Source organism: Miscanthus floridulus, chromosome 6, assembly GCF_019320115.1.
Source record: "Miscanthus floridulus cultivar M001 chromosome 6, ASM1932011v1, whole genome shotgun sequence".
Taxonomy (NCBI): Eukaryota; Viridiplantae; Streptophyta; class Magnoliopsida; order Poales; family Poaceae; genus Miscanthus; species Miscanthus floridulus.
The window spans coordinates 74,584,301-74,606,166 of record NC_089585.1 but is presented as its reverse complement, the minus strand read 5'-3'; the positions used below and the strand labels follow the sequence as shown (position 1 = coordinate 74,606,166).

General features: G+C 43.0%; 2 protein-coding genes and 1 long non-coding RNA gene across 7 annotated transcripts in view; all 3 read right to left on the bottom strand.

Moving 5' to 3' along the window:
- Positions 1-1,647: 1,647 nt before the first annotated feature.
- Positions 1,648-2,194, bottom strand: LOC136458392 (uncharacterized). Of its 2 annotated transcripts, none has more exons than XR_010759980.1 (3): positions 2,126-2,194; positions 1,856-2,026; positions 1,648-1,782 (listed from the first exon to the last, which is right to left on the bottom strand). It is a non-coding gene; the product is annotated as an uncharacterized lncRNA (long non-coding RNA). The 2 variants fall into 2 exon arrangements; XR_010759981.1 differs by having other exon boundaries at positions 1,659-1,785.
- Positions 2,195-10,550: 8,356 nt separating this feature from the next.
- On the bottom strand, positions 10,551-13,737 carry LOC136458391 (heat stress transcription factor A-6a-like). The gene is given in 4 exon segments (XM_066458333.1): positions 10,551-10,941; positions 10,943-11,053; positions 11,055-11,549; positions 13,291-13,737. Coding segments are annotated over 4 exon segments (1,167 nt in total). The 5' UTR covers positions 13,696-13,737; the 3' UTR covers positions 10,551-10,785.
- A 2,684-nt stretch (positions 13,738-16,421) lies between these two features.
- Positions 16,422-21,866, bottom strand: part of LOC136458390 (uncharacterized) — a 10,432-nt gene continuing 4,987 nt past the window's right edge. Inside the window, exons 1-4 of one of the 4 annotated variants that reach the window (XM_066458331.1) lie at positions 18,795-19,161; positions 16,945-17,044; positions 16,781-16,839; positions 16,422-16,686 (exon numbers count right to left, since the gene is read on the bottom strand). In XM_066458331.1, coding sequence (XP_066314428.1) covers positions 16,788-16,839; positions 16,945-17,044; positions 18,795-19,047 — 405 coding nt within the window. In that variant the 5' untranslated portion in view covers positions 19,048-19,161 and the 3' untranslated portion in view covers positions 16,422-16,686; positions 16,781-16,787. Of the gene's footprint in view, positions 16,687-16,780; positions 16,840-16,944; positions 17,045-18,794; positions 19,162-21,866 lie in introns of those variants that run through there. The other 3 variants (XM_066458332.1, XM_066458328.1, XM_066458329.1) reach the window with 3 other exon arrangements.

Here is a 21,866-nt window from a genome sequence, read left to right as displayed (position 1 = left end):
GTGGATAGAAACTACATAAACTAGAATTGTGGTAGGTGGCTTGCATTTTTAGTAGGCTAGCGCAACACTCGCTTCGTCTCATAATTGTCTAACCGATTTGTTAAGTGTTGTAGTAGAAATTTTTAATAGGCTATTCACCCCCCGTCTAGCCATTAGGACCTTTCGCCCTCGTTGGTGCACGCGCTTGCCCAAGGCTGAGTGCGTCATCGTCGAGCGGCCTTGCAGTGGTGCCCTAAGCACGCAGCGTGGCGCAGCGGAACACCAGCGAGCCAGCGCGGCTCGAGTGGATTCCGCGCGGTGGCGGGTTCACCTTCCCGCATGACGGCGGTGGTGACGGTGGCGAGAGAAACCCAGGTCGGTCCCCTCCCCACTCCGTCCTTTTTCTAGGTTAGGGTTTAGGGTTAGGGCTCGGCCAAACCCTAACCGAACAAATCCGAACCCACTGTTCATCTTCTTTCTGAAATCGTTCTTCTTTTCTACCCCAACACACGATCTACACACTAGATGGCCTAGCTTTGGTGCCATTGATAGGTTCATTGTACCTTTAAATTGTAGATCAGGGGATAATTAGACTTAGATGGAGAATCTTGATCATGTACCTTGCCCTAAGGCAGTTGCGGCCATAGCGCCGCAGCGATGTGGCCTCCGGTGGCAGCGGCATCGTAGTCGAACGCTTGTGCGGTGAAGTCCGGCGTAGTTAGTGGCGATGTAGAGGCGACGATGAAGTTGGTGGCGGCTTTCCATTGCTGGCAGCACCGTCTCTTGATTGGTTAGCGTTAGGGTTTCTTTGTCGGAGGATTGCGGCGGCTCAGGTCAACCTCGTAGATAGAGCCCTGGGCCCCCACCTCCCTTTATGGTGCTATGTGATGGGGGCCCACCATCCAAGGAGTGGTTGGACGTCCCTGATTAGGGCGTTGATCCAAGGGCCCAAGGGCCAATTGGTGGAGATCAACCTAACAAAATCAGCTCCAACTACCCTAGCTTTCATTTGGAATGTGTGGGCACCGCCGAAATGCAAATTCTTCATATGGCTGCTCCTCCAAGACACGTTGTGGATTGCGGCGCGATTACAGCTGCGGGGATGGAAGAACAACTACTTTTGTGCGCTATGCGAAAGAAACTTGGAGATGGCACAACATCTATTCTTTGAGTGCCCCTACTCTCGGTTGGTCTGGCAGCTTGTGGCCTCCTGGAGCTCCTGCAATAGCCTTAACTCGGCTAGCTGGAGGGAAGAGCGCGATTTAGAAGACTGGTACAGTCAGGCGTTGGGAGCAGGGGAAAAGAGAGGACAAACTCTGGTAATACTGACGCTGTGGATCATTTGGAACCGGAGAAACACTACTACAGATAGGCTTTGTAGGGACGGCTCATGAGCATTTGTAGGGACGGTTTGGCCAGTCACCCCTACCAAAGCATAGCTACAAATCGCTGATTTGTAGGAGCGGTTTCCAAACCACCCCTACAAAATCGATTTGTAGGGGCAGCTGTAGTACCAAAGGACACATGTAAATAGTGAAGGCACTATTAGCAGTTAGGGCAAAAAAAACATCTTACATAGAACACGTATTATAAGAATAGAGAAGAAAAAACAAACCTGTCATAGAGCATCCAAAATTTTTCATTAGCCTAATAGCGCACTTATTAATTGTTGGAAGAGGATACATGATAAGAGGCAGGATCTGTGGAACGTACCACCACAACAGGTGAAAATGAAATCATGGACTTAGGAATGCTTGCTGCTACAACGGTACTCAAATTGCCAGGTGAAGACATTGGGCATCGCTGCTGCAACATTTTTTAGATAAGTACATTTTCTAGTGTATGGGGAACCTGCCAAAAAAAGAAAGGAATTTACCTTGGTTCACCTGAGCATGATTTGAGCAGGGTAATCGAAGGAGGCGAGTCACCAACATCATGCAGGAGGTCGTCACCATGGTGCGCAAGCCGAGACAAGGACGCAGTGGCAATAGATGAAAGGAGCAATTGCTCAGAGCTAGCAGGGAAGAAGGTTCACGAACGCCCAGACCTGCAATGACAGAAGCGAAGCACCACGCACTGAGTAGGGCACGAGGAAATCATTGTCGCCATCACAGAGGGAAAAAAGAGCAATTGTATAAGAACTGACCTGGGCAAAAGCGACACCTAGGGTTTCGTCGAACAGTCGCCACGCTCGATCTCCCTCTATGACGCGGAGTAGCAGTATGACGATGAGATAGGGGGCGACGCGGGACGCCTATAGGAGGCCGTGTGGGGAGAGCAGGGGGTGGGCCGCCGCCATGGCCACCGGCAGTTGCCAGCGTGTCGTGTCGCCTAGCAACCGCAGCCTGTACACCAGCCAGCGCGTGTCCATGAGGTAGAGGGGATCTGGGAGAGGAGCCATGAGAGGAAGCAGGGCAAGAAGATGGCGACGTATTGAGCTGAGCCGCCGCAGCAAGGAAGACGCAGGGTAGGGTTTTGTCGAGCGCCCGTGGATTGCCGAGAGGACACAACACAGGGGGGAGCCACGGCGGGGGCCACCGGCGGAGCCCAGCCAAGCTGCTCGGTAACCGGGGACGGTCACCGGTGGGTCGCCGCGTGCCAAGGGCGGCGCCAGTCCACCCATGTCGGGAGAGAGAGGGAAAAGGAGAGAGAGAGAGGGAGGGGAGGAGAAGCGGCTGGAAGCTAAAGGGCATATATATTTTTCTGTCGGGACTCGGACGAGAAGCCAGAGAAGTAGCCGAGAAGCTTGAGAAGCCTAGCAGAAGCCGGAGAAGTCGCTCCATACGAGAATATGCTCCAGACGATCACAACCACACTATGGAAGATCCTATGGCTGGAAAGAATTAGAGCGACGTGGACCCTGCTTCTCCTACTGGAAGCAGATTTTGGACAATTCAAATTTTGAATTTCAGAAAATAACAACTTCAAATCTGATTTTCAACCACTAAATAATTTCACCGGTAAAAGTGATGAATATAAAAGTTGTTGAATACATCACTATCTACAACTTTTATTTTGATCATCTTTTCATTTGATAAAATTTGAACAATTCAAATTTTGAATTTCAATAAATGGCAACTTCAAACAAGATTTTGAAACCTTAAATGATTTTGACTACAAAAGTCATGAACATAAAAGTTGTTGAACTCATCACTATCTATAACTTTTATTTTGGTTACTTCTTTATTTGACAAAGTGTTAGTAAACATTGTTCACAAATTCACAAATCACTCATAGTTTTCATGAACTATATGAAAGACATGTTGATTTGTGAACAATGTTTACTATCACTTTGTCAGATGAAGAAATAAGCAAAATAAAAGTTGTAGATCTTAATGAGTTATACATCTTTGGTATTCATAACTTTTTCAGCTGAAATCATTTAGCATTTTAAAATCTTGTTAGAAACTTGTTATTTTTTTAAATTTAAAAATTTGAATTGCTCAAACTTTGTCAAACGAAAAGAATGACCAAATCAATACAGTAACATGATAGGGCATGATTTTAGAAAATTTTAGAAAAAAATCATCATATTTGGAGTTAGTATAAGGGAGAAAGACTAGTTATAAATTTTACCTAGAGATTAAAAGAAAAATCACAATTGTTCATGATGATCAATGATGAACAAGTGTGATTTCTCTTTTTAATATATGGCTGAAACATGTAACAAGTTTTTATCCCTCGTACTAACTCTAAATGTGTTAGGCTTTTTCCTTAAAATTTTCTCAAATCATGCTCTATCATTTGAGTCTGGTCATCTATCTTTGTCACTAATTTTGGACAATTGAAATTTTGAATTTCAGAAAATGATAACTTCAAACCTGATTTTCAACCACTAAATGATTTTAGCTGTAAATGTGATGAATATAAAAGTTGTTGAACATATCACTATCTACAACTTTTATTTTGGTCATCTTTTCATTTGATAAAATTTGAACAGTTTAAATTTTAAATTTCAATAAATAGCAACTTTAAACAAGATTTTGAAACCTTAAATGATTTTGACTACAAAAGTCATGAACATAAAAGTTGTTGAACTCATCACTATCCACAACTTTTATTTTGGTCACTTCTTCATTTGATAAATTGTTAGTAAACATTGCTCATAAATTCACAAATCACTCATAGTTTCATGAACTATATGAGAGACATGTTGATTTATGAACAATGTTTACTATCACTTTATCAGATGAAGAAATAACCAAAATAAAAGTTATAGATCTTGATGAGTTATACATCTTTGGTATTCATCACTTTTCAGCTGAAATCATTTGGTGTTTTAAAATTTTGTTAAAACTTATCATTTTTAAATTTGAAAATTTAAATTGTTCAGACTTTGTCAAATGAAAAGAATGACCAAATCAACACAGTAACTTGATAGGGCATGATTTTAGAAAATTTTAGAAAAAAATCATCACATTTGGAGTTAGTATGAGGGAGAAAGACTAGTTACAAATTTTACCCAGAGATTAAAAAGAAAAATCACAACTATTCATGACGATCAACGATGAACAAGTGCCCTTTCTCTTTTTAATCTGTGGCTGAAACTTATAACTAGTTTTTATCCATCGTACTAACTCCAAATGTGATGGATTTTTTCATAAAATTTTCTAAAATCATGCTCTATCATTTTAGTCTGGTCATCTATCTTTGTCACTAATTTTGGACAATTCAAATTTTGAATTTCATAAAGTGACAACTTCAAACCTAATTTTCAACCACTAAATGATTTCAGCTGTAAAGGTGATGAATATAAAAGTTGTTGAATACATCACTATCTACAACTTTTATTTTGGTCATCTTTTCATTTAACAAAATTAGAACAGTTCAAATTTTGAATTTCAATAAATGACAACTTCAAACAAGATTTTAAAACCTTAAATGATTTCGACTACAAAAGTCGTGAACATAAAAATTGTTGAACTCATCATTATCTATAACTTTTATTTTGGTCACTTCTTTATTTGACAAAGTGTTAGTAAACATTATTCACAAATTAACATATCACTCATAGTTTCATGAACTATGAGAGATATTTTGATTTTTGAACAATGTTTATTATCACTTTGTCAGATAAAGAAATAACCAAAATAAAAGTTATAGATCTTGATGAGTTATACATCTTTGGTATTCATCATCTTTTCAGCTGAAATCATTTGGTGTTTCAAAATCTTTTTAGAACTTGTCATTTTTTAAAAATTTAAAAATTTGAATTGCTTAGACTTTGTCAAACGAAAAGAATGACCAAATCAATACAGTAACTTGATAGGACATGATTTTAGAAAATTTTAAGAAAAAAATCATCACATTTGGAGTTAGTATGAGGGAGAAAGACTAGTTACAAATTTTACCCAGAGATTAAAAAGAAAAATCATAATTATTCATGATGATCAACGAACAAGTGTAATTTATAGAGGCGGCCGGTAAGTGAGTCATCCCTACAAATCGTAATACCGAGGATAGCTGGTGAGTGAGCCGCCACTACAAATCGATATATTTGTAGGGACGACTCGTATCATCAACCGTCCCTACTGTGCCATTTATAGGAGCGGCTGGTCTCGTGGGTCCCGAGCATGCCCACTGTAGAGGCGGCTCTATCATCCGCCGCCCAAAAAAAATATTCTGTTGCTATAAATGTTTTTTTATAGTGAAATGCTGTCATTTTTAGGGGGTGCTTGAAGACGCCGCAAGCAGCGGTCACGGAGATAAAGGACACTGCGCAGCAATGGTCCCTAGCAGGATGCAAGGCCTTCAGGCCAGCCACGGTCGTTAAGTCGTTAGTGAGTAATTAACTATGTAAACAAACCCTACGCAGCCTAGGTTGTGGTGGGGAGCGCTGCTCGCGCATGTAAACTCCGATGTTTGCTTCTCCACTTATTATTAATCAAAGCCGGTTCGTCCGGATCTTTCAAAAATACATCAAGAGATCTATTGGGCATGGAACCCTATATATGGATACAAAAAATATGCAATTCCTTGTAGTTTTTAGGTTTCGATGTGCTGAGAAAAATCAGCTAGGTTTCGATGTGCTGAGAAACATGAGCTAGGTAACCTACGTGTTCCCTCTTTTTACATACTCAAACAAGGAGTTTAGGTTTCGCTGTGCTGAGAAACATGAGCTAGGTAACCTACGTGTTCCCTCTTTTTACATACTCAAACAAGGAATCACACATGTAATTAAGCACTGCCATGTTTTGAGAAGTCAATTCTCGGTTTCTGTCTATTACTTCTTACATGTTCAAGATTTACGTAATAAAGCATCATCCAGTACAAATAAGAAACGACTCAAATGCTCGGGCTAAACTTCATCAGTCCAATGAACCTGGTCTCTTTGATCCGTCGGATATATGTGCCTAAAATACATTCCAGATTTTGTTTGGAGAAAAAACTCATAGATAAAAAATGATGCAAGCATATAACACAAGTAAACAGACAACATACTGACTAGAACATGATTGCGCAAGAAAATTACTCAATGATCCCGCGCAGAACGTAGTCGAACAGTGTTGAAGTAGATGTTGCAGATCACCAAGCGGTCGCGTGTAGACGCTGCCCAAAAACCTGATTGCCGCCCCGTGCAGGAGTCTTGCGGCAGTGGTTTCGGAGATCCCGCTCTCTTCAAGTCCGGTGCACGTCGAACTCAAAGGTCGACGAGGCGCAACAGCGAGAAGCTCAGCACAATGAGTGAGAAGGTGAGCGCGTGAATACGTGTCCTTCAACCAGGACGTCTCCTGGTTTTCTAGGCCTTCATAGTGCATCAATTACCCTCATCAAGCAGTAAAAACTGTCCAATTTAATGACAGAAAATGCTGCAATCAAATAGCAGAAACTGACACACCTTATTACTATTTAAAACAACAGTTTCAATCACATTGAAGCGCCATTACGCTCAGCATAAAAAATAGAAACTACACAAGTCACGCGATTTTTCACGCGAAGAATGCGCGCGCGTGTAGCAACAGTCTCCTTCTCTCTCATTTTCACCTATTTTGCATAGAGAGGAGACTCCCATATTTAAGCAAGGCAACCTCTCCTTGAATTAGCAATATGGGACTATAGGTTGTACATACTTTGGAATTTTTTAGATTAGGCCAAACATGGGCGTAAATCCAACATGATCATCTTTCGGTCAATGATGACCTTGAGAATTTGAAGGTAATTCACCCAGATCATTGGCTACCTTGCCTGGAATTTTTTTTCACATGCAAGACTCCAACTATGACATCAATCTTTTGTAAACAATTGTTATTGTAGCCTGCAGAGGTTGCTACCTCTAGATGATACCAGGAAGATTCATATGATTTTTCGAACTTTGATGAAGTATTTTTGCTTCCACTGTGCACTGATACTTTAGTGTGTATTTTTTATGGACAACCCCATTATCCTTCGGTTACCAAGGAGGGCACAGAAACTGCAAGTTACTCTATCGTGTCAAAAACCGGATGTAATATACTCCCTCTGTCCCGTTTTCAGAGTCATTCTGGCACGGCTGTAAACTGTCGTCATTCACTGTCCCTTACATGCACATGGACACAGGCAGCGTCCAGGTCCAAAGCATCTTCGATGCACCAGGTTCAAAGCTGGAACGACTCTGAAAAAGGGACGGAGAGAGTATATACCTATGCACTCTGTTATTTACTCATATTCCAATCTATATATCCAACATATTTTGCCCACCTTCAAAAACTTAACCGTGTCCACCGACGCCCGCGAGGGCGCGTTGCACTAGTTCTGTATCTTCTTGATCGAAGAAAGAATGAAATAGAGCGGAGGAGTGGTGAAGCATAAATTTTGGTATGGCGCGACCTAAGGCCTGAGGGCGTAATGGCAAAGCGTTCAGTTTGCATATAATCTTTTTTTTTTTGAAAAAGATATTGCATGTATAATTGTTTTTTTCACCTTTAGAGACGCTGCATATACAAATATTTTTTGCGTGTTCCTTCGCAAAAACAAAAAGGCGTGTTCGGAGCACCAATGGGCCGGCCTTTTAAATATCGCGAGCCCGTGCAAGGGCCATGCGCTCAGTGCATGGGTATATATCGCGTATATAGATATACTCTTGCTTCCTCGCAGAAAAATTAGTACCAAAAGGATTGTTCTAATAACACCAAACCGGCATTAAAAAAGATGCGCTGACCCTTTTCTCGCCGGGCCTGGTCGCAGGCTTACCCAAGGCTTTGGGGGTAGGATTTGGCAGGTTTGGGTCTTCCCGTTGATTGATGAGCTCTATGTATATCCAACCAGGCCAACCAGCTGGGGGTGCTCACCCGAAGGGGGATTTGACTGCGTTTGGCTAAGCCCCCTGCCGTTGCAGCAGGTAGTGGGTGCTAAAGTTGAACCCGAACAAATTAGTGGGTGATAAGAAGCTCTCTCATTCGAGACCGAATTCGTTTAGAGGGGTTCAAATCTGTCCGTATTCAACATTCGATACCATATCCGTATCCGAATACTCAAATCGCATATTTATGATGTCGATACCCAATCATATCCTATCCGGCATGGCTGACATTATCCGTATTCGGATCCGAATCCGAACAGAAATATGAAAACAAATATAATATCAGTGATATCCGTCCGTATCCGATCCGTTTTCATCCCTACATGCTAGTATGTCATTCAGTGAAATAGAGAAAACCCACTTGAATGCTTAAACCCAGTAAACATGATATAAAACTCCTCCTTTTTTACGATTCTTAGGTAATAATATGCGGCTCACATGGACTTTAGATCCAAAAACGATGTGAATTTGACTTGGTGCACAGCCTGCAAAGGCGGCTATCTTAAACTAGATATTCGATGATGAACGAATGGCCCTCAGAGCCACAAACAATCCCTTGTCGTATGGTCCGTTTGAATTATTTTAGGACATTACATGATTATAAAATCTATCAGAAATCCTGGCGAATGATCAGAGATGTAGAAGCACAGATATACCGGAAGAGCACAAGTCACACCTAGTTTTTAAGGATAAAACTTAATTCAAGTCATGTGTATACCAGAATGCAGTTTATTCATGCATGTAATGACTTATCAGTGGTACATCGCAATGTCATTCCATAAACAATAAACAATTGTACAAAAGGATCCATAGGTCTAAAATAAAAGTACATAAACTTTATTTTATTCTTCCTTAAACCTATACTAAACACTCTGTCATGCAATTCTAGTTGTTACTCGAAGAAACTTGCACTACAAACAAGCTTAAACAAGTAATGCAATAATGGAAAAGAGTCAAAGAGACAACCAGATTCTTTCCCATGGTATCGGGTTGTTGCCATAACACTCTAGTCCATATTGGAGCATCAAAGAGTCGCCAATACTCGGTTAAGCTACTTAACTATTGATTATTGAATACCCCTTCTCCATTCCAGAATGGAGGGTTCCAAATCATGAACATTAATTGGAGCATCCTCAACTAGGACTCTATCGAGGAAGGACACCAATCCTCTATTGAGTTGTTTAAGTGATGACAATCACCAAGAGTAACAAGTCTTCAGCTCCAGCTCAAAGAAATCCAAGCAAGAACACTGGTAGCCCATAAGAATAACACTCAAATCTCAGTTCCTAACTTGGATGGCTCTCCAAAAGCTTCACATTTCTCTCTATAAGTGCTAGCAATAGTGGGGTGGAAGAGCATCTCCAAATAAGCTAGGGGTTGCACTTTTTTGAAACGGCTACTAGTCGTTGGAAAAAACTAACAGATGTAAATATCACCAGATGATCCGTTGTCCACCATTGTTGATGCCGGATCATACTGGCGCTACTAATCCGGTTGATTCCAACAATGACTAGCTGGAATATACAGAATATTTCTCGCCACATGGCCCTGCCGATGTGTCACACAGTCATACCTAAACATTTGGTGCATCATAGGGACATGGTCAAGCTTGTCATACAGTCAAGCTAGAACCACTAGATGATCTCATGATCCGTTAGAGAGTCAGGAAGTCCCCACCAGATCAGACAGATAATTGCATTTTCTCAATATCACAGTTTCTTAATATCTTTTCTTGAAGGTCACTGGGGGGAGAGGCTCCCCACCTGAATTTTATTGATTCAGACTGCACAAGGCAGCTGTGAAAGTATTGTTACAAAATTATACATCTTTTGATTTTTGTAATCAGAAAACACCTATTGTGCTGAACATGTAAAAACTAGGTATCTTTGTAATCAGACTGCACAAGGCAGTTTCTTAATGTTATGGTATTCAAACACAGACTCAACCAACTAAATCTAAAGGAATGATCTTTCTTCTTATTAGTATCTCAATGTTTCTTCTGGAGTTTGTCAACCAGAATTTTAAAGGTTTTTTTTTTAATTTGAAATGTTTTTTACGTATCAATTACGCATGCCTTTTACCTAACTCGACCAAAATTTTGAAGGTTTTTTTCATATCAATAATTACATATGTCCTTTACCCGTAGTAGCTCACGAAATATACCAGCGTAGGGTGGTAACAATGTGCGAAAGGCAAATGCTCCACAATGGTGTCATTCGTGTGCACCCTGTGCTTCTTCATCCAGCAATAGTTAGAAATGAAGAAAACACAAACTATCACAATAACTCTTTTTTACAAATTCCTGGTTTGCAGAGCCAGAGAGGTGGTGCTATAGTTGAGCTCGATATGTTCTCAGAAGTCAGAGCTGACGCTATACACCACAGCCAGCATGTCAACTAAACTGCGAGTTAAACAACCCCATGTTCCTATTCCTATATACGAATTTCAGTTGGCAGAATCCTAATATGATGAAGCTATGAACAAGCCACTATTCCTCTCCAGCTCCAGATCAAGCTATTCTTGCACCTCTAGTCATAGTGCTCCACAAACTGCATCGGCTCCGCCAGATACGAGCAGTCATGATCCCAACCGCAAGGCCGTCCACTGAAGTCCTCGACGTCGAAGCCAGCCACGCCCTTGTCTGCTTCTCGCCAGTCCATATCAGCGCCTGGTATCACGTCCAGGCTCGTCCCACACACCATACCAAATACTGTCCATCTCCTGACCATTCAACTCAGGCCCAGGTTCCTGTTTCGCGGCTGTGCCACCATCGCTGCTCCCCGCATGAGACGCCAGCCACCACTGTCCCAAGCGCAGCTTCGGTGCTATTCCTCAGTGGCAAATCGCCGTGCCGATGTTCTTCGTTTTTCATCAGCCGCTGTCTTTTGGAAGCGCCGCGTAGCTCTTTCTCCTTGGCATAGTTGAGCAGGACCTGCTGCACGAAACCTGGGTTGCTGAGCACCTTTGCGAAGAAGGCGATGGCCCTCTGCTGGTTCCTCTCGTTGTTCAAGATCCTCTCCTCCAAGGCGACGAGTTGGGATTTGCAAATGCTGTACTGCTGCCTTAGCGTGATGACTTCAGCCCTGAGTGCTGCCCGGTCTCGTTTCAAACTCTCGACCTCGCTGGGATCCTTTGGCGGTCCGAGACAAGCACCTGCACAGTTTCTTGGCTGTGCTTCCATCTGAGGCTTGGAAGTGCGCCTCCTCTTGATGTTTTTCAGCAAATGCTTCTGGCCTGCTAAGAAGGATTCATTTGCAAACTCCCAACGATCCGGATTCACCTTCCTGAATCCCTGCACAACAGGAACAGAGCCATTAGCATTTATGCAGGAGGTAACACAACACAATCAACCTTTCAATACCAGCATTCAGTCAGCATGACCAGGAAGCCAAAGTTATATGAGAAATACAAAGTTTTGCAACATTTTTTCTATGAGCCGAGCCCAAATAACTGGCAATATGTAATTTTGGGAAAAAAATAAAAAAACAAGAAAAAAGAAGTTAAAATGGCATTGCAGTTTAGCACACAAATCAACCTAAGGTACCATAACACACTGCACTACTAAAATTACTTGCAATAAGAAAAATTAAGGCCTTAAAGAACAAAGGAACTGCCCTGCAGCTCATGGAAATTAAGTCCAGATATGTACTGCTAGAAATAACGGAGCTCAACATCATCAAGAGGACAAACAAAAACAACAAATTTCAGTTAAATCATACGTTCCCATCACCTTTTGCTTTTTAACTGCTAAAAGTTGGACAGGTCATGAGGTTCAGTACTTGAGAGCAGTGGAATAGAATTTGATTATGACATACCAACTGCTTGGACACTTGTAGTCTTGGTTTTAGTGAATATAACAAGTATCTTAGATCACAACGTGAAGAAACTGGAATTAGTGTTTCACACAACATAGGTGGATGGAGCAGATGAAATCTAAGCACATCTAATTCATCGCAAAAGATTAAAATCTTCTAGAAGATTCTGGATAGGACAAACCCATTGAGTGGAATGATTGAATATTTTGGCTGGGCGCACAAAGGCAGCTACATCAACATTGAATTTCCGCTGTTTATGTTGCCAACGATTTTCAGCTTTATTTCATGACAACCCTGAAATAAAGTAACTTGGCGCCCAAAGGGTGCCTAGCTGAACTGGTTATGTGGCCTCGGCGGCACTCCTCAGGAGTCAGGACTCCCCGTGGGAGCGAATTTCAGGCTGAGGTTAAAAAAATCCCCTCGTCTGTCCCACGGCCAAAGTGCAGGTCAAAGGCCTAGGCCCGGTTCTCACAGGGTAACGGTGCCCTGTGTCAGGGTGGGGCAGCAGGTTCGGGGGTTTTCTCGGCCTGTGTGAGAAGGATCTTCTCTCTTACAGCAATGCCCGGGGGTGGCTTACCCCCCTGCAGGTCGAGTTTTTTTTATAAAGTAACTGGCTAACTGCTATACCCAACAGTCCAAATTACAGGCACATTGATCAGCATAATAAGCAGTTGGGAACTTGGGACTGGGGCCAGTTCTACACTGTTTAGTTGTTAATCTCTACAAAGTTACCCATGGTTCTAAATTCAAATTCTTCAGAATCCAGGAACACTAGAACACCCTCCCACGTTAGTCTTGCCACCAATTCCTGACTAAATAGAATGCTCAATTGCCAGGACACCATGATGTGTACACATTTGCCGCAAAATTGAGGCAGCTCATAGGCTCATACTAACATGAACTCATTTGAATCAGATTCCCATCTCCTGCCTTTTGCAACACAGACAACTATGACCAAACATTGATCAGATAACAACGGGTAACAGGGAAGCAATTGACGTCCAGGAATCGCTAGCAGCAGTTTACGCAAGGGAGACAAACCATACGAGATAACTAAAGCGGTCGCCGGAAGAACGCCGTTCATTCACATCACGAAGCAGCAACTAGTAACAAAATCACACACACCATGCAGTTCGAGCGAACGGGTCTCGTCCTATGTTGCAAGGGCATGTGCGCGTTGGTGCGGGTGCGGGTGTGGGTGGGAGATACCGTACGTACGTAGATGTTGAGCTGCCTGATGAAGGACGCGAAGTTGGCGTGCTTGAAGAAGCGCGGGAGGATGCCGGCGGCGAGCGCCTGCGGGTCCCACACCACGAAGCTGTTCCCCGCGCCGCCGGGCGCCCACGACACCACGGCGTCCGTGGCCGCGTCCGCCACCATCTCGTACGTCTTCGCCACGAACGGCGCCGGGAGCGGCAGCCCCTCCATCGACCGCGGCACCACTGATGACCCTTCCTCTGCGCTCGCCGCCCACGGCTCCGGCTTCGGCTCCAGCTTCACTGCCGCCACGCTCCGCGCCATCGCTACGCCTCCGAACCCGACGCCGCTGGCGCGCGCCGTCCTGGGCTTGGAATTGGAGCCGCTTGGCCCGGGGGCGAGCGGGCACGAGGAGGAGGAGGCCATCTGGCTGCGCGGTGCGGTGAGGTGCGGTGCTCGGGGACTCGGGGTGACAGGGTTTCAGCATTTTAAACAGCGCACAAAGTCTTCTTTAAAGAAGTTTGAAAAGAATAGGACCACTTGAAAAAAACTTTCGGTGAAACATTTTCAAGGCATCTCTAAATTTGGTATAGTATGGAGGCTTTGTTTAGTAAGAATTTTTTTAGAGAAGTTAAGGTCCGAAAATCTTATATACAACCTTTTTATGCTCGAGGGCACTAGTGCCCGGACGTCCGGCGCCCACGGCGCATCTGGACGCATCTCCCAGTCCCCAGCCAACCAAATCGTGGCCTGGCGTCATGGCCCACCAACAGGACCATCTCAGCATCCCGCGTAAAGTAGAAAACTAAAGGGGACCAAAGCGATACCTGGCCGCGTAACGGAAGGAGATGACGTGCGCTCGTGTCCGCGCCTCAATCCCCTTGTGCACCCCTTCGCCGGCCCTCGCTACGCCCCCTCCGCATTCTGAGAAGGATGCAAGGCAGCAGAAGGCAAGGAGGACATACTAAGGCGAGGCAGCAGAAAGCGGGAAAGGGAGATGCAACACCCGATCTGCTTTTAAAACATTCAGATACCAACACTAGCAACATACGTCTGAAGACAGATGAAACATTTAAAACATAAGTCTGAAAATACTTGAAAAACACCTAAAAACACTTGAAAACAATTGCAACACATGTGGACCATTCAGACAAACACGTGCAACATATGCGTAAACACATATACAACATCCAGATAAACAGACTTGCAACATACGTCTAAAAAACAGATGAAACATTGGGAACAGACGTTTGCAACATATGTGTACAACCATTGTAACATATGTAACATCCATACGAAATCCTTGCAACATACCTCTGAGACATATGAAACACTTGAAACATACGCTTGTAACATGTGTTTTTTGTGCAAGCAATGTCACCTTGTTGGTTGGACGAATGGAGCTCGTCGTTATGGAGCTCGACACTGGCGTGGAGCTCGATGTTACGAAGTGCGTGGAGGTTGACGGTGCAGAGCTCGTCGGCGACATGGACCTCGGCAGTGGCCGCGGTAGTGGATGTAGCGCAGCCGCGACGGGAGGCATGAGTACAGGTGGGGGGCGCGGTGTGCCGGCAAGCGGCTCGGGCGGGGGCGGCGCCGGCGAGCAGCGCAGGCAGAATCTATCTTGCGGCCGCGAGCGGGGGGCACACAGCACAGAGTGGCGCGAGCGACGTCGGTGAGTTGATGAGGATGAGCCACGAGGTCTGGACGGGAGTCACGCAAGATATGCTGGCGAGTGGACGAGAATGAGCCACGTTCGGACTGAAAGTCATGGTACGGACACCCGAGCCATATCATTATCGTTTTACACTTGACTTACGGTATGATATTTGGTTAGGCACTTTTAGATGTTTTGTGGCATAAAATAAGTAACGTGCTCCAATTCTTTGTACCCCATTTATTCGTGATTTTATTTTGTGCAATCAACCCGTGGGGAAGGCCAACCTGCTAGTGAATCACAGGAGGGCTTTTCCCCTGCCAAAATGTGATTAATTTTTAGAGAAATTTTATAGTGACGTCTGGGCTCTGGCCACGGAACATCCTGTTTTGATCATACTCCTAGTCGAAGATCTAAAAATGTGGATCGTCAATTGTCTTCAAACACTTAGAATAAAAACATGAGAAATCGTATCTGTAAAATCCAGTTCAATGTTATCATAAGTTTTTTTTAGATATTTTATTACATACATTTCGATTGAAGAACACCTTTTGTCGTTATCTAAAATCTAAGTACGTTTAGCCTGAAGGAGGTGAGTAGTCTCCCTCCATTCAAATTACATGACGTTTTAGCTTTCTAGATATATAGTTTTCCACTATGTGCAACGAAGGAAATCCGATTTTCAGCAAAAAAATTCCCTTGGCATGTGCCAGATGAAACTTGCGGTGTGTGTTTTAACTTTTAAGGACCAATGGCTCTGTTCGCTTCGCTGAAAAAATAAGCCGAAATATTGTTCCTGTTGATTTGCTGTAAAAGAAAAACACTATTTTGATTGAAAAAATAAGTTAAAAAGTACGGATTATAAGACAAGCGAACATGACCAACATTGTTTCCTAGAAAGCTAGAACATTAATAGATTTCGAAAAAGAAAAAGAAAAAGGATATTCAGCTAAGATGCCCACGCAGCAGACTGAAACCAGCACCGAGTTCGGACCTAACCGCAACACGTGCGAGCTCACGGCCTCAGCTCCAGCGCTGGGTGCCAAGTGCCACATGCATCCAAACTCCAAAGGCATACACGGTTGACGAGTGTATGATATACCTCATGCTCTCGGCTTCAGAGCCGTGGTGGCAGGAGAGAGCATGGGCATCCACGTACACGTAGCAGTTGGTAGGAGCGTGACCAAGCGAGCGGCCGCCACCGCACCACATCGAACAGGGCAAGCAAAGGCAACGCGTCCAACCCGTATCAGGCTATCATGATTGTATACACCACAATGTCGCAAAAGAAAATGGCAGCAGGTATATCCTACTGCGCTAGGACCGCTGAACCCAGCCAACAAGGACTGAAACAAGCCCAAGTGGCTAACACAAGAACCGGCACAACATAAAACACTCATGCGTATCAAGCACACATCTGATACGTGGTAATTACAGTTGCAAACAAACAAACAAATGAAGCAACCGCAGCACGCAGCTGCTCAAACTGAACTCATTTGCCGAGCAAAATTTTCATTGCACAGAAGAGTTTGTTTCGCAATCAAAATCCATACGTAGTCTGCTGCTTGTGTGGCGCTCACCTTCAGCAGGATGGTAAGCATACAATAAAAGCACTAGGTGTTCATACAACGAACACAATACGAATCTGTGGCACAGAAAACATCCAGAGGGCTGCTACGGGGTCTTGCTAAACTGAAATTCTGTGCCTGCCTTTGGCGATTCTCCTGGCAATCACCTTGCGCCCACCCTTAGTAGATTTACTGCAGCACCAATGCAACAAGGACATCAGGGAACTGAACCAGTCATGCCAGGTAAACTAACCTTCTATCTTGAGATCAAAAAACAAAAACTAACCTTCTATCTAAATGTAAATGAGGTGCCAAAGGCGAACATGAATGGAAACATGTACAAAGCTGGATAATTCCAACTTGAAACCCGTCAGTCTTTTTTGCACGAGGGATGAGGGAAGCAAAATAGTGGCACAGTTGAACTGGACCAGGGAAGCTAGAGTGACAGACCGTGTAAGAAATCCATGGGTTCTTTTCCGCTTGATGGTACTGGGCTGGTAAGTTCTTTTCGGAAGCAACTGAAGGGGGTCATTAGCAACAAGATCCTCAACTACAAATAGCAGAACATAAGCAACGGATTAGCAAAGACATCAAACTCACAAAAATAATAATTTGATCCTAGCTCCCAGGTCATAAACTCATAATCAAAAGGCTACAAGTCATAACCAAGACTGTATCATTCACCTAATAACTATGAATATTTTCAGCATCAGACATAGCAAGGAACAGTAACTGTTTGGGACCATGCAAGTAAACAATCCAGGAACAGCAAGATGAATCGCATGTACTTGAGTATTTGTCACTTGTCAGACACTTTCTACCCAATTTCAGGACAATCAGCAGCAGATGGAACAAGCCACAGTCACCATTTGGCACCATGCAAGTAAACAATCTTAGGATAACAAAAAGAAACATGTGTAGTTGAGTATTTCTAGTGCACTTTCTACCAAATGTAGGACTTAATAGAAATCATATGTTTATAAGCGAGAGACCTCCCCAAGCTCCACGCAATCTCAGTTTTAGGCTTTCAAATGATCACACACAATAATGCAGCGTATCAAGCTTTGGATTCTACTACCTATTCAAGGTAGAAAAGGGCATACAGGGAACATTAAATAGTGCATAATGTATTGCAAGCAACGTGCTCTTCTATGCATAAGAGTATCAATCACACTACATACATGGCTTTTCTCAAGGTTGATCAACCACTTGTTAACTTTCAATACAAACCAAACAACACAGATTTTGAAGCCCTAACGCTTGTGAATCATAAAGACAGCACAGGCACTAAAGATTTATTTGTCAAGCACACACTCATTAGTGGGCCAGACACACCCACAAATCATCACTTTTGTGCTTCTTCAGAATATTGCAGCAATACAGCACCACTTAGAGTTACTAGAGGACATGAAAGTCAGGCAACATCTGCAGACCCCCTCGAGCTACAACTAGCTAATAAAACAAGCACTGACACATAACAGTATAACACAGGTAAGGGTGTGTTTGGTTCCATGCAGGGTGTTTGGTTGGATGGACAAGCTGAACCTGGATATCCACAACAGGGAATATTCTGGGTAGATGCTTGATATCCTGTCCCTCAAAAATCTAGCGGATGAGGATATCCACATGTTGATTAGCACATGTTTTGTGTGACAATTAGAGTAGTATAGTGCTAATTAACATATTTTATTTTTAATTAGTGATTATAATGACAAGATTAGTGTTAGTGCATATTTATTAGGGTATAATTAGTTGTTATTATTTTTAAATAATAGATATAATTAGTCAAGTATTCTCATCCCATGCAATCTCATCCATCCAACCAAACACAAAAATGACTCGCCCCATCCATCCAACCAAACAGACATATCCCGAAATCCATGAATGGCCATATCCCATCCACCCTTGTCCTCAAACCAAACACACCCTAATAGTAGCACATCGCCATTGAGGAAGACAACCATGAGATTTCAGAAAACAATGTCCCCGGAATGAACAAATGAAGCATACTGTGCGAAATCATGGCAATTCTTCCCAATCCCGCACAAAGCAAGGGTTAACAGTGTAATGGTATAACTGCAAATCACAGAAATTGCGCAGTAGATCAGAAATCATGCGAGTTTCAAGAGGTCACACGCAACAATTTCTATATACAATGTACGCTATGGCAACATTGCTCCCAGTCTCCCCCTATTCCCCATTTCTGAACCTAGCAGTGACTAGCGACCCGAGCCCAACTGTAAAACTCAATCGCGGCCCAATTCATTCATGAGTGCGTGTGTGTGAGAGAGAAGCGGTACCGTCGTCGATGAAGAAGCGGATCGACGGGAGGCCGCAGGGGAAGGAGATCTCGCCGGGGAGCGAGCTCAGCCTGGCGACGGTCTCCGCCTCGTAAGCGTCCACCCCCGCCGGTGCCGGCGGCGGGACGTGCGGCTGCAGCCTGGCGAGCGGCAGCCCGGCGCGGAGTATGGAAGGGGACGGGCACGGGGTCGCGAGGATGCGGCCGAACAGGGATGATCCAGCCCGCGCCAGTGTCTTCGCCGCCGACGCCATCGCCGAGCACCTTAAACCCTAGCCTCCTGCTCCTCCTCACTCTGCTCCTTCGCCGCACTTGGGGGCGGCGAGCTATGCCGAACACTGTGGGCCTCGAATGGGCCGAACGACGATGCTGATAAGGCCCGTTTCAAGCCACAGACTCGGGGGTTTCTTTTTTTCTTGTGGCGTTTTGCTGAAAAAGAGCCTCCAAGTAGAGGGAAATTCGTCGGCGGGGCACGAGATGTTGGTGCGGGGCCTGCTGCCAGCTGGCGTGGTGCTGACTTGATCGTGGACGGTGTCAACGGTCAACGTGGGTGGAGCCAGCTGGCAGGCACGGCATATTCCGGAACCATTTTGCTTGGACAGGGCCTTGTTTAGATTGTAAATTTTTGCCATCTGGATACTGTAGCACGTTTCGTTTGTATTTGACAAACTTTGTCCGATTATGGACTAACTAGACTCAAAAGATTCGTATCGTGATTTACAACCAAACTGTACAATTAGTTATTTTTTTTACCTACATTTAATGCTCCATATATGCGTCCAAAAATTGATGTGACGGAAAGAGAGTGAAAAAACTTAGAATTTTGAGGCAATCTAAACAAGGCCTAGAATGGAATGGAATGGATCAAACGTTCATCCAAGAAGCAAGCTGCTGAAGCTTCAGTGATACGGTACACTCCTATCCGATGATTATCCGTTTAACTGGAGATTGATTATCCGTTTAATAGCTACCACGTCACATGCAACATCTGTTACTCACAGGATTACCATGTTCATCACCTTCAACTTGCACTGGTTTAGTTCGTCACATGAATAATGATGCAAATAAATAGACTTATTAAAAGGCTAAGGCTTCTCATCATGTGATGATTTTTTTCTCCTAATAAGCAATGATTTTATTAAATTTCATGATAGTTTGATTGATACAATATATTAGGATACACGAGGTCTACAAAAGTTTAAAACAAAAACAAAATTCAATGGGTCTTACCAAATAACGATTATATGTGATAGGGGGTGTTTCTCTTTTCTCTTCATGCAGGATTGTTTTTTTTCTTTTAACACATTTGGTTCAACGTATAGGGCCCGCTTGGTTGGCTATCAAATTTACCATGTAAAAAACTTGGTAGAAAAAAATTGTCAAGACTTGAACGTAATATTGTCATAGATTTGGTATGCCAACTGCGAGATGGTGGCAAATTTTGCTACCAAACCAAATGGAAGCCAGAATCTTGGCTTGACTAAGTTTTGGCAATCAAAATTTAGCCATCAACCAATCAGGCTCGTAGACTCTTGCCAAACTTGGTACCTGACCAAACTTCTGCAGCCGAAACAGTCACCCTGAGTTGGCCACATGGACGAGGAAAGAATGAACTATACAACCTGGCTAGGGATGGATGTCGCTGCCAATCCCATTCTTGATACAACACATGCCCTCGATGACCTGCAAATGCTGGTTCAATTCAATGTCAGAAAGAGCCGACAAAGACGCCTCCGGTTGGGTATTAATATAATCAGCAGTAAGGTCAATCTCAATGAGAATTTTATGGATATTAAATAAGCTGATATGACATAGGTCCCGTTCGCTGGTCTGAAACTTGGTTGAAACTGGCTGAAAAATACTGTTCCGACTGAATTGTTGTAAGAGAAAAATACTATTTCGGCTGAAAAAAAGAAGCCGAACAAACCGAATATGGGGTAAGTCGAACAGGGTCATAGTATAAATGAAGAGAGAGATGAAAAAAATTTTATGGGATAAAATGAGTTTTACAGGGGATAAAACTTGTTTACACTGTTTTCAACCATTAGAAGTCTCGGAAATAGGGCCATAAAAGTACCACTGAGACTGGTCTAACCGATTGTTAGTGTCATGCTGTGCAGGAAGATGCATGAAGCTAAATTTGCAATCGCCGTGGTCAAGCAATACCACGACCTGGCTACAGCACGGGCTAAATGATCGAATGAAAGGGGAAATAATTTTACTACTACCCAAAACTATTCAATATGTCCACGTAATCCTCATATCAAACTTGACTAATTTAATTGCTTTAATTTAGACTAGTATTTAATTAACTAGTCCGATTGAATTATAACCTAATGGATTTTTCTTTTTTGTTTTTAGTCATACAACTTATGTTTAATGTTCAATTTTTTGTGGAATTATAGCTAGCATTATTCCCTGTGTTGTGAAATAATTTGAAACTTTATTCATGATTGTTTGCATAGTTGGGAGTATCTACAAAATAATAATATAACCCTCAAAATATGAAAATTCATAAAAAGTAAATAAAAACATCTAAAATTAACTGCTATAGGTTATGATGCATCTTATATGCTTTGAACGTAAAACCTAACTTGTACAAATATAAGCAAATTAACTTTGGATTAAATTTATCCAATTTAGATAGTTTGTAAAGTAGAATATGCAAAGCTTTTTAAAAAAAATAGGGTTGAGAGTACAAATTGAATTGTTGAGATAGGAAAGTATAAACGATGTCCTCCTTACCTAAGAAGAATATAGGGATGCTCGTATTTGTCCTTCATAAATGCATGGCCTAAATCCCCAAATATATGATTCCAGCCTATATATGAAAGGAGAGGAATTTTGATTTTTTTTATATCCCCTGATATGTTAAATAGATGACTAGCTCACATTTCTATATTGGCTAAAATCTTATGAGACAAAAACATTAGAAGTATATGGATACAATGAGGACTTTCAACTACTCTAAATGGCATATTGTCGGTGTTTTCGGACCACCGACGAGTAAATTTGTATTTGCGCGTCTGGCTCGGATGGTGTGCTTGGAGGATACAAGGGTTTATACTAGTTC